At 40.3% G+C, this 13065-nt stretch overlaps 1 protein-coding gene across 2 annotated transcripts in view; it reads left to right on the top strand.

Annotated features, from left to right (window-relative positions):
• Positions 1-13065, top strand: part of LOC139751397 (sperm-associated antigen 7 homolog) — a 76410-nt gene that overhangs the window by 49957 nt on the left and 13388 nt on the right. For both annotated transcript variants that reach the window (XM_071666780.1, XM_071666781.1), the window contains exon 5: positions 10024-10180. In XM_071666780.1, the coding sequence (XP_071522881.1) occupies positions 10024-10180 (157 nt within the window). The remainder of the gene's footprint in view (positions 1-10023; positions 10181-13065) is intronic.

Genomic DNA, 13065 nt, shown 5'->3' with positions numbered 1-13065 from the left:
ATTTGGGGTTTAGATGGGATGACAATCAAGATGGTGAAGAGTGGAGGTGAAATTCCTATCAGTGGTTTTAGAAAGTGCATATTTAGGCATGGCAAAGTTATCATGTGCTTCATAATTGGATGAAGGTAGTACACTGTACAAAGGAAAGGGAGTAAAAATCATAAAGGAATAAAACTCCTCAGCATGATTGGCTAGGTGTATGGTCAGATCATGTTTGGATGAAAAGAATGAAGAACAAGGTGGGTTTAGGAAGGGGAGTTGGTGTGTGGACCAGAATTTTGCACTTAGACTAGTTTTAGAAAAAGTTGTAGAGAAAAGAAGAGTAGTTTTAGAAAAAGCTGTAGAGAAAAGAGGAAAGTGTATGCATTATTTTTCTTTTAAGCAGTTTGTCCTGCAAGCATGAGATCCTTTTTTTTACAGAAATATACCAGGTAGGACCCTGTCCAACTTTACATTCCATGATGAGGTAGCAAGCAGCTTATGCTTACCCTTTGCAAATGACTCAGTGGTATTTGTAGCAAATGCCTGCCTTTTAGGTCCGCCCTTGGCCAGTTAGCAGTCATCACCTGGCTGATGTCACCAACCCACCTCTAACCAACCACTCAAAGCTCACAGAATTTTAGGTTCCAGAGCACAAAATACATGCCACTTGGCTGCTCCTCCTGTTCAGCTGGCCTGTATGGATTGGTATACGTTTCTTTGTTTTTATTTATTTCTTAGTTATTTTGATTATTACTTATATATGCAGTACTTATATCTTGTTTTAGATTTATATTAAATTCTTTTATAGTTGATGTTTTTATAATGGTAATGCTCTTTAGTCTTATATGCTGTATTGTTTGTGGTATGTGAATTGTCTTGAACACCTGAAGGAGATGGAGGAGGCATTCAAGTTATTCACCATTGGTTGTAACTTGTAGGTATATGGTATTTAATAACCTTGCCATCATTGTTTCTTGTTCCCATTTCACATCTTGATCTTCCTATGTTTATTTCCATATACCAATATTGTGTCCCTGGGGATAGGGGAGAAAGAATACTTCCCATGCATTCCTCACGCGTCTTAGAAGACGACTAAAGGGGATGGGAGTGGGGGGGCTAGAAACCTTCCCCTCCTTGTATCTTAACTTTCTGAAAGGGGAAGCAGGAGTCATGCAGGGAGTGCTCATCCTCCTTGAAGGCTCAGATTGGGGTGTCTAAATGTATGTGGATGTAACAAAGATGAGAAAAAAGGTGAGACAGGTAGTATGTTTGAGGAAAGGAACCTGGATGTTTTGGCTCTGAGTGAAATGAAGCTCAAGAGTAAAGGCGAAGAGTGGTTTGGGAATGTCTTGCGAGTAAAGTCAGGTTGGTGAGAGGACAAAAGCAAAGGAAGGAGTGGCACTACTCTTGAAGCAGGGGTTGTGGGAGTATGTGATAGAGTATAAGAAAGTAAACTCTAGATTGATATGGGTAAATTTGAAAGTTGATGGAGAGAAATGAGTGATTATTGGTGCCTGTGCACCTGGGCATGAGAAGAAAGATCATGAGAGGCATTTTGGGAGCAGCTCAGTGAATGTGTTGGTAGCTTTGATGTGCAAGACCAGGTTATAGTGATAGGTGATTTGAATACAAATGTGGCAGTTGATGGAATAATTGGTGTACATGGGGTGTTCAGTGTTGTAAATAGAAATGGTGAAGAGCTTGTAGATTTGTGCTGAAAAAGGACTGGTTATTGGGAATACCTGGTTTAGAAAGAGAGATATACATAAGTATACATATGTAAATAGGAGAGATGGCCAGGGAGCATTATTGGATTACATGTTAATTTATTGGTGTGTGAAAGAGAGACTTTTGGATGTTAATGTGCTGAGAGGGGCAACTGGAGGGATGTCTGATCATTATCTTGAGATGAAGGTGAAGATTTGTAGAGGTTTTCAGAAAAGAAGAGAGAATGTTGGAGTGAAGAGAGTGGTGAGAGTAAGTGAGCTTGGAAAGGAGACTTGTGTGAGGAAGTATCAGGAGAGTGTTTGAGTGCAGAATGGAAAAAGGTGAGAGCAAATGACGTAAGGGGAGTAGGGGAGGAATGGGATGCATTTAGGGAAGCACTCATGGCTTGTGCAAAAGATATCTATGGTATGAGAAAGGTGGGAGGTGGGCAGATTAGAAAGGGAAGTGAGTGGTGGATTAAAGAAGTAAGATTGTTAGTGAAAGAAAAGAGAGAGGCTTTTGGACAATTTTTGCAGAGAAGTAGTGGGAATGACTGGGAGATGTATAAAAGAAAGAGGCAGGAGGTCAAGAGGAAGGTGCAAGAGGGGAAAAAGGGGGCAAATGAGAGTTAGGGTGAGAGAGTATTGTTAAATTCCAGGGAGAATAAAAAGATGTTTGGAAGGAGGTAAATAAAGTGCGTAAGACAAGAGAACAAATGGGAACATCAGTGAAGGAGCTAATGGGGAGGTAATATTAAGTATTGGTGAAGTGAGAAGATGGAGTGAGTATTTTGAAGGTTTGTTGAATGTGTTTGATGATAGAGTGGCAGATATAGGATGTTTTGGTCGAGGTGGTGTGCAAAGTGAGAGGGTCAGGGAGAATGGTTTGGTCAACAGAGATAGTGAAAGGTTTGCGGAAGATGAAAGCTGGCAAGGTGGTGGGTTTGGATGGTATTGCAGTGGAATTTATTAAAAAAGGGGGTGACTGTGTTGTTGACTGGTTGGTAAGGATATTCACTGTATGTGTGGTTCATGGTGAAGTGCCTGAGGATTGGTGGAATGCATGCATAGTGCCATTGTACAAAGGCAAAGGGGATAAAGTTGAGTGTTCAAATTACAGTGGTATAAGTTTGTTGAGTTTCCTGGAAAATTATATGGGAGGGTATTGATTGAGAGGGTGAAGGCATGTATAGAGCATCAGATTGGGGAAGAGCAGTGTGGCTTCAAAAGTGGTAGAGGATGTGTGGATCAGGTGTTTGCTTTGAAGAATGCATGTGAAAAATACTTAGAAAAACAGATAGATTTATATGTACCATTTATGGATCTGGATAAGGCATATTATAGAGTTGATAGAGATGCTTTGTGGAAGGTATTTAGAGTATATGATGTGGGAGGTAAGTTGCTAGAAGCAGTGAAAAGTTTTTATTGAGGATGTAAGGCATGTGTACGAGTAGGAAGAGAGGCAAGTGATTGGTTCCCAGTGAATGTCAGTTTGTGGCTGGGGTGCGTGATGTCTCCATGGTTATTTAATTTGTTTATGGATTGGGTTGTTAGGGAGGTGAATACAAGAGTTTTGGAGAGAGGGGCAAGTATGCAGTCTGTTGTGGATGAGAGGGCTTGGGAAGTGAGTCAGTTGTTGTTCACTGATGATACAGCACTGATGGCTGATTTGGGTGAGAAACTGCAGAAGTTGGTGACTGAGTTTGGTAAAGTGTGTGAAAGAAGAAAGCTGAGAGTAAATGTGAATAAGAGCAAGGTTATTAGGTTCATTAGGGTTGAAGGACAAGTTAATTGGGAGGTAAGCTTGAATGGAGAAAAACTGGAGGAAGTGAAGTGTTTTAGGTATCTGGGAGTGGATTTAGCAGTGGATGGAACCATGTAAGCAGAAGTGAGTCACAGGATGGGGGAGGGAGTGAAGGTTCTGGGAGCGTTGAAGAATGTGTGGAAAGTGAAAACATTATCTCAGAGAGCAAAAATGGGTGTTTGAAGGAATAGTGGTTCCAACAATGTTATATGGTTGCGGGGCATGGGCTATAAATAGGGTTGTGTGGTGGAGGGTGGATGTGTTGGAAATGAAATTTTTGAGGACAATATGTGGTGTGAGGTGGTTTGATCGAGTAAGTAATGAAAGGGTAAGAGAGATGAGTGGTAATAAAATGAGTGTGGTTGAGAACAGAAGAGGGTGTATTGAAATGGTTTGGTCACATGGAGAGAATGAATGAGGAAAGATTAACAAAGAGGATATATGTGCCAGAGGTGGATGGAATGAGAAGTGGGAGACCTAATTGGAGGTGGAAGGCTGGAGTGAAAAAGATTTTGAGCGATCTTGGCCTGAACATACAGGAGGGTGAAAGGCTTGCAAGGAATAGTGAATTGGAATGATGTGGTATACCAGGGTCAACGTGCTGTCACTAGATTGAACCAAGGCATGTGAAGCATCTGGGGTAAACCGTGGAAAGTTTTGTGGGGCCTGGATGTGGAAAGGGAGCTGTGGTTTCGTTGCATTACAGATGACAGCTAGAGACTGAGTGTGAATGAATGTGGTCTTGTTGTCTTTTCCTAGCACTACCTCGCACACGTGTGGAGGGAGGGTGGGGTGCCATTTCATGTGTGGCGGAGTTGCTATGGGAATGGATGAACCAGCAAGTATGTATATGTACATGTGTTTATATGTTTATGTCCCCGTTTATATATGTATGTACACGTTGAAATGTATAGGTATGTATGTATATGTGCGTGTGTGGGTGTTTATGTACATACATGTGTATGTGGGTGGGTTGGGCCATTCTATCGTCTGTTTCCTTGCGCTACCTCGCTGATGCCGGAGACAGCAACTATGATAATATTTTTTTTTTTTTTCAACTATTCGCCATTTCCCGAGTTAGCGAGGTAGCGTTAAGAACAGAGGACTGGGCCTTTGAGAGAATATCCTCACCTGGCCCCCCTCTCTGTTCCTTCTTTTGGGGGGGGGGGGGGGAAATGATGAGAGGGGAGGATTTCCAGCCCCCCGCTCCCTCCCCTTTTAGTCGCCTTCTACGACACGCAGGGAACACGTGGGAAGTATTCTTTCTCCCCTATCCCCAGGGATAAAGTATAATAATATAAAAAAGAATATTGTAACATTTATCTGTAGTGGTGTATTTACAATGATGGATTTGGTTGTTTAGTTGCTACACCTAACAGTGTGATATATCGTGTGTTACGGTAAGATTAGAGTTATTGATTGACTAATGGTTGATAATTACCTATTTGTGATTATCAATTTGTATCATGTAGGTAGGGAGTTTTATACTTGTGGGGCCCCATCTCGAAAGACACAAGTGTCTTTCCTCACTTTCATCTCCATCTTCTCTTTTTTTCTTTGAAGTCTGTTCCCTTTTTTACCCTGTTTACAGGCTTTTACTAAGATGTATATGCAGTTGTTCTACAGGGATTTAAGTATTTGATATGCTGGTGCAACCAGTAGTTTTTAAGTGTATTTTTATGGTAATATAGAAATTATAGGGTGACCAGCAGGTGGTATCATGACACTCATTTCTTCCTAATCTTAACCTGATGTGTTATTCTCCTGTGTTTTGTTAATTTTCTGATTTTTTTTTAAAAGCTTTTAAGTGTGTGGGCTCCATAGCATACGAGTCATGCTGGAGGTTGAGACTACAACAGTATTACTTTAGCAATGATAGTGATTTAAACCTGGGTTGTGCCATCTTTTGGACAGACATTATTCTAGTCAAAGCTTCTTCATTTCTAGGTTTTGATCCACCGACTTTGATTGATGTTAGGTAAACCAGTAGTGCCAAGAATTTGGACCTAGAGGAAAAGGAGTGCCTGTTCTGTGGAAACTTTTGTTTTCTTATGGAGCCATAGTGTTGGGAGCATACTTATAGGTGAAGAAAACCCTCTCGTATTCATGGTTGGGCAGGTTGATCTATTGGCTCATGATATTAATACTAGGTACATAAATAGTTCCATACCTTGACTAATATACCTTGATGTAATGGAGGGTAGAGCCACCCTAAGCAATAGAAAATTAGGTAATTCCTTGTAGAGCTAAAAGTTCTTCCTCAAAACTTGTTTTTCTACTTTTTCCATGAAGAACATGGGGTTATGGTTTTTGTACCTATTTGTCCCCTAGTCACAAATTGGGATTGTTTTTTATTCCATATTTACTGTTAGGAATGCAATACATGAAGCAATGGAAAAGTAGATTAGGCCACCCAATGTTCCTCACCACTAGTAAACATTTTTTTCGAATTCTGCCCTCAGAGTGTGCTATCATTTGTTGGCGGCTTCTGAGCTGCTACCTAGTGTAGTAGCCGTACTGTACACATACCTGAAGCTTCAAGTGTACCACAGGGTTCTTGCTGAGTCATGATATCCCTCATCCCAAATCATCTTTGTGGTACAAAGAGAATACTTTCAGAATTGAGGGGGACAAGGAGAAGAAGGAGACCAAATTAAAAATGGAAGGATGGAATGAAAATGATTTTTAGTGCTCAGGGCCTGAATGTGCATGAGGAGAAGGTGGAGACCAGATTTAAAATGGAAGGATGGATGAAAAAGATTTTCAGTGCTCATGGCCTAAACATGCATGAGAGTGAAAGGCATGCATCAGATTGAGTAAATTGGAGCAATGCTTTACACAGGAAGCAACACAACATGCTGTCAGTGGACTGTACCAATGCATATGAAGCAGCTGGGAAAAACCATAGAAAGGTTGATGGGGGCCTGGTTGTCAATAGGGAGCTGTGATTTTGGTACATTGCATGAAACAGCTGGAGAATGGATATGAGCAAATGAGGCCTATTTATTCTTTGTTCCTGGTGATGCCTCACTAAAATGGGAGACAGCAAACAAGTTTGAAAGGAAAAGAAAAAAGGTCAAGTATCATTTTGAATGTTTCTGTAGTTGAGCCATCCGTGTTTCTTATATCTCCTGGTAGAGTAGTTTCCATGGTTTACCCCAGATGTTTCACATGCCCTGGTTCAGTCCATTGACAGCACGTCGACCCCAGTATACCACATTGTACCAATTCGCTCTATTCCTTGCATGCCTCTCACCCTCCTGTATGTTCAGGCTCTGATCGCTCAAAATCTTTTTCGCTCCATCCTTCAACCTCCAATTTGGTTTTCCACTTCTCGTTCCCTCAACCTCTGACAAATTATATCCTCTTTGTCAATCTTACCTGCCCTCATTCTCTCCATATGTCCAAACCACTTCAAATTGCACACCCTCTTCTGCTCTCTCAACCACACTCTTTTTATTTCCACACATCTCTCTTACCCTTTCATTACTTACTTGATCAAACCACCTCACACCACATATTGTCCCCAAACATTTCATTTCCAACACATCTGCCCTCCTCCATACAACCCTATCTATAGCCCATGCCTCGCATCCATATAACATTGTTCAAACTACTGTTCCTTCAAACATAGCTATTTCTGCTTTCCAAAATAAAGTTCCCTCCTTCCACACATTCTTCATCGCTCCCAGAACCCTGTGACTCACTTTCACTACCATGGTTCCATCCACTGCTAAGTCCACTCCCAGATATCTAAAGCACTTCACTTCCTCCAGTTTTTTTCCATTCAAACTTACATTCCAATTTGCATGTCCCTTAACCCTACTGAACCTAATAACCTTGATCTTATCCATCTGTTTCCTGGCCCTACCTTGCTAATGTGAAAAATGGCGATCAGTCATAATAAATACAGTAAGTCCACAATTTAATGGTCCCCAATATAACTGATTTAAGAGACAAATAATAATAAAGTTCATTAATTGATAATAATTCAAAAAATAAAAAGAATAAAAAATCTCAAATGCAGCATCATGCGCGTTTCATTTTGCACTTGTTTTTGGTAGCGTGGGTTAGTTTCACTTTGTTTCGGTCTCAGTCTGCCTGAAGCTATCATATGGTCAGGTTGTATACAAAATGCTTCTGTTATTTCAGAATTTTGACTTTATTCATAAAATAATTTTGCAGTCCTTGTAATTGAAAATGGCAGCGTAATTGAAGAGGTACAATCAAAGCAGGTAGTCCAAGCTCAGTTTATTATGAAGTATGCTGTCACAGGAGAGGGGTGGTATCACCTCTATCTCGGTCTGACTCCTGCCTTCAACTGCCCAACAACATTCCCACGCTGCCGAGTGCATTCTGCCCAACTGTCACCCCACTCACTAAACCCTACATCCCCCTTCACAGAATTTTGGAAACTAGATGTGACATTTTGTTACAACAAAAAACTTAAAGCAAGAAAACAACCAAAAAAGAAGAGAATGAAATAAAAATTTGACAAGGCAAAGTACTGCTCAGCAATAATACACTTCATGTACTATTGAACAAAACAAAAATGACATAAGAAATTAGGGTTCACTCTCCATAGGAGCCACCACAAACATAATCTTGCAGTTGTGTGGGATGTTTTCACATGGTGAGGGCACCTCTACCTGAGTGCTGGGTTTCACTACAACTTGGGGTGAAGCTACTGCTGGTGGATACTCCCCTTTGACCCATGGGTATCATGGGGATTGGCACAACCCGGGGGCATAGATGACTTCAGTTTCACTAAGACAGGCAGTCATTGCTGTCCAGCTTTCACTGAGTATTGTCTGTGCAGCATCACCTCCACTCCCATGCCCAACCTGTCACATACCTTTGAAGCATCATCCTGCATGTAGATATGGGTGCCCACAGACAGCTGGGACAGCACAGCCGCGTAACCTGCTGGGCCGCCCTGCACATGAGCCTGGCTCTCTGCTATGGCTCACTCCCAGTTATAGCAGTTCTCTATCTCAAGTTTATCAGATAATGTTGCCTGGATGCTGGGACACCATCTCGCAACTGTCTTCCTGTTGCCAGCTGTGCGGGTGACTTATCTTCCTCTCTTAGGGGGGTGTTAAGATACTGAAGCATAGCTTAAGTCTTTTTGCTGCTTTAGCACATCCATTGGACTAGGGGAAGTGGGCTGAGACACGGGCCACAATTCCCTAATTTTTGTAGAAAGCTTCCATCTCCTCGCTGTCTAGATTGGTTCCCTTGTCCTAGGCGATTTCCTTAGGTGCATTCCATCTCCTGAAGAAGGTGAGCAGCCATGTGATTACTTGGGATTTTCCCGAATAGGTTCGAAGGCTGTTCACTCTGCCATGTAAGAGGTGCAATGAAAGCTGGTAGTCCATCCTCACTTTATTATAAAGAAGTATCCTTTCACAGGCAGGAGAGGGGTGACATCATCTCTGTCTCTGTCTGACTTCTGCCTCCAACTGCCCAGCGAGCATTCCCATGCTGCCGCATGCTTGCCACTCAAATATTGTATCACACACTAAACCCTACAATGATAGAAGAGTTAAAAGAAAGTGTGTGAACTTAAACGTGGGATTTAATGACCTTTCGGCATTAACAGACACCACTTCCCCCTATCAGTCCATTAAATCAAAGGTTTACCTTATGAATAAATATATTTCTTCATGCCAGGTAATACACTGATTCTTGCGATGAAAATTATGAGGTTCTTAGCAGAATGGAATAAAAACATATGATCTGCTTTACCTTAGTATATGAGGACCAGCTGCAGCCTCTGATGTCACAGTACACTTGGGCAACTTGGATGGCACACCACTATGCAGTAAAGTGGTTGAGAACCACTGGTCTAGAAACTTCATCTTGTGCAGGTCATCTAGGAAACTTTCCTTTCATGTGTATCTTTCATTGAATTGTTTGTCATGGTAATAGTCGATGTGATTTTGCTTGTCATCAAGCTTTTTCCATTCAAAAACAAATCTATGTGAGAGTACCACTGAAAAGCTTGATCTTTAATGAATTCCATACTTATTTGTCAGATATGACTTGGGCCATAGTAAGTTCCTAGGCTTCATCTGTCCTAAGACACATGGTAATTTTTGTGTTATTAGATCTTATGGTCACGTTGGGCTCACCTCATGTACTGCATTATGTCCAACCATATAATGCTGTTAAAACTAGTTCTACTGTGCCTCCACAAAAGCTCAGAGTGGTCTGTAGTAATTCAACTTATTAAAACATGATTAAATCTTATAACCTGTTTTGTAATAGCAAATTCATTCAAGCTAGAGTGAATTAGCTTGGAATCTACATGGAGACCTTTTGTAGTCGAAGGTTGCATTCTGGAATTTGGGCCTAAAGTTAAGACTGATTTCCTTATTTATGAAGTATGTAATACAGATGATATAAGTTTCTCATATAGTGTTAAAGAGGTCTCGTGATAACTAACATTGTAAATATGGTGTTGTAACTGGGATTTGTGAAAACAAGAACTATAAGTAGCTCATCTACTTCTGTGTTTGTTTATTGTAGAAGGAAAAGCAACAGCATGAAGATAAAGTGAGGGCACAGCAGATGAAGAAGGACCCAGGTTCCAACAAATTCATTGAGAAGTATGAGCGTTTGGTTGGTAAAGAAACTGGCAAGGAAGCAGCAAGAATCTTAGAAGTTAATAAACAGTTTGGCTTTGGTATGTATACATAATGGTTTGATACAACTCTAAGGCAAAATCACTTTGTGTACAGTCTGATTGTTCCCATTCATCTTTGATATGTAATTTTTATTCTGTAATGATGTATTTCTTATCTGGAAGTATTCTTGCAGTTATTGTCTTAAGAGATCTTTGGCATTGACTGCTTCCATATAACTCTTACTTGCAGGTTTATCTCTGAGTGTGTCATTGCTTGTTTACCTTAGGATATCTATCTGTGATGACTGTTCCAATGGGAACCCCCTCAAGAGGGTGGCTACAGCAATAGAGTCTCCATAACTAATGAACTCCAGTGCCACTTTTTAGCATTTAGTGCCTCACCCTTAACAGGCCACTGACAGCGGGCCACTCTAGCATAGTGCTTGTAGAGGCTCTACCTAATGCTTCCTCTGACTACTTCAAACTAATGCTGATACCTACTACTTCTACCTGTTTTGCCAAAAGGCAAGGCTAGTGCATAGTGCTCACTGCAGGAAAATCTAGAGTTATGAAGAATGAGTTGTGAGTTAAGCATTGTCTGGTGTTAAGTACGACAAGGAGAGATTGTATGTTTGTGGACCTTAGGTTATACATGTAATATTTCATTTTCTGCTGCATTTAGTCCTGTATTTGAGAAAGAATTGAAGCAGTATGATTGTTAATAGGTTTATGTACAGGAGAAAGAATGCAAGATGTAGGGACAGACATTTTGTATGTCCAGATGTCAAGATTAGGTAGGTCGTAAGAGGGATATGTGATGTAAGGACAAAGTGAAGCAGCATGTTAATGGGGGTATTATTTTGTGTTCAGATATATATAGAGGAAGGAAAGGAAGTACATTAAATGAACAGGGTAAAGCAGTAAGTACAGTTTCCCCAAGTACTGATGTCACAAAATACAGTGATATGTGGCATCTTGTCCAACTACACGGATTTCTCCATGTATTATATCAAGTGAAGGACAATTAATTGAAATAATACTAAATATATATTAGTTATTGTTTGAGGGAAGAATATAGCCTTAACGACCAAGCAGAATAGTTTACATTTTAAAGAGTGAAATATTAAGAAATGAAGCATTTTAACATGAAATTATTGCTCACAGAGGGTGAGAGAGTACCGGCAGTATTGCCATCTTTGAATATTAGTGATCTTACACGTTATGATAATCCCTCTGTGAATAATATATGTCCTGGAAATGGGATTCTGGGGTTGTGAAAAACAAGGAAAACTTATTACAGTATGCCTTTGACTATGGGTAAACGCAAGAGAGGCAAATATATGTGAAAATCTTTTGGCATCATTGCCAAACCGACTCAGTCAAGTCATTGAGGTTAGAGGCTTTGCTAAATATTAGTTGTGAGCTGTATTTTTTGTTCTATCAACCCCAATGCTTGGCGTGAGCGTAACGATATATTATATACATGCATTTTTATATGTATATTTATACTTAATCATTGTTTCCCATATCAGCGAGGTAGTGCCAGGAAACAGACGAAGAATCGCCTATCCACTCGTATACACACATATATTCATGACTGCCCATATCTTCTGATTCAAAAGTAGTACTACTCCTTCGTTACCTCTTGTCTTCTCATTGACTCGACTTTACTTCTTGGGCATTTCCAAACGATTTTTTCTCGTTACCCTTGAGCTTTGACTCACAGCCAGAACACCTAAGTTTCTTTCCTCAAGCATAACTACCCCTCTCTCCTATCTTCTCATGTTGGTTACATACACACACATTTAGACACCCTAGCTTGAACCAGAGCATGAGCACTCCCTGTATGGCTCCTTCTTCTGTTCCCTCCTTTAAAAATGAAATAAAAGTATGGTGGGGGTTTCCAGCCCCCTGCTCCCACTTAGTTGCCTTCTACAACATGCAGGGAATATGAAGGTAGAAATCTCTCTCCCCTACCTCAGGGATATATATTTGTTCATTTACATCAGTAAATTATGTGTGTGATAGTCGTTGGAACAATTTTCAAAACATATTGAAATGATATGAGGCACTAAGTCCACACAGTAAAACACCATGTTAAAGATCGGGCAGAGTATACATGAAAGTTTGTTTACTCTTGCATCCTCCTTCTCTTTTCCATTTATCCCTTATATGTAATATTCTGAAGTATACTTTGTGTTTTGCTTACAGAATTTTCATATTACATACAATAGTAGTTTTTGTTTATATGAAAGTCTTTGAAACAATTTTCAAAACACTCTCTTTACTGTAATAGCATGTTTTTCTTCATTTGCCTGGCCTTTTTCCTCATATGTTGTAAATTACCCATTTGTACTGTACAAGGAAGGATCTTTATACTTGTTGTCCCTGTCTCATGAACATTATATATCATGCAGCTTAAATTTATGTGTGCTATCTGCATTACCCATGTCTTCAGTCATTTTATTTCATTCTTCCACCACTCTTACACTATAAGAATACTTCCTTACATCGTTTTTAACAAATTATTTGCTCAATTTCATGATATGATCTTGTCATTACATCTCTTTAATAACTGTTCACTGTCTGTATCATTGTGTAGAAACATAAAGGTTGTAATTAGGTCAACCTTATTCTTCTGTCTTTCAGAGTAGGCAAATTTAAAGCCTATATCTCTGACACCTGTTCCCAACTGGAACTGGATTCCCTCAAGGGGATGGCAGTGGCATTTCAAGTAGGAGTCCATACCCTCAAGCAAATCATTTACCTAGATTGAGAAGGGTCATGGTTCCACAACAGAACCTTGTGATACTCCACTCGTGACCTCCCATTCCAAGAAGGTTGCTCAGATGTGTCCTTTGTTGCCTTCCTCTTAGATATCTCTATTTTCTGTCCACTGAAGGAGTTTCCCCACTATTTCTGCCCAGTCCTCCAACTTCTTTTTC

The sequence above is a fragment of the Panulirus ornatus genome, chromosome 11, assembly GCF_036320965.1.
Source record: "Panulirus ornatus isolate Po-2019 chromosome 11, ASM3632096v1, whole genome shotgun sequence".
NCBI lineage: Eukaryota > Metazoa > Arthropoda > Malacostraca > Decapoda > Palinuridae > Panulirus > Panulirus ornatus.
The sequence above is the reverse complement of the archived record's forward strand: the minus strand, read 5'-3'. Positions and strand labels throughout refer to the sequence as shown.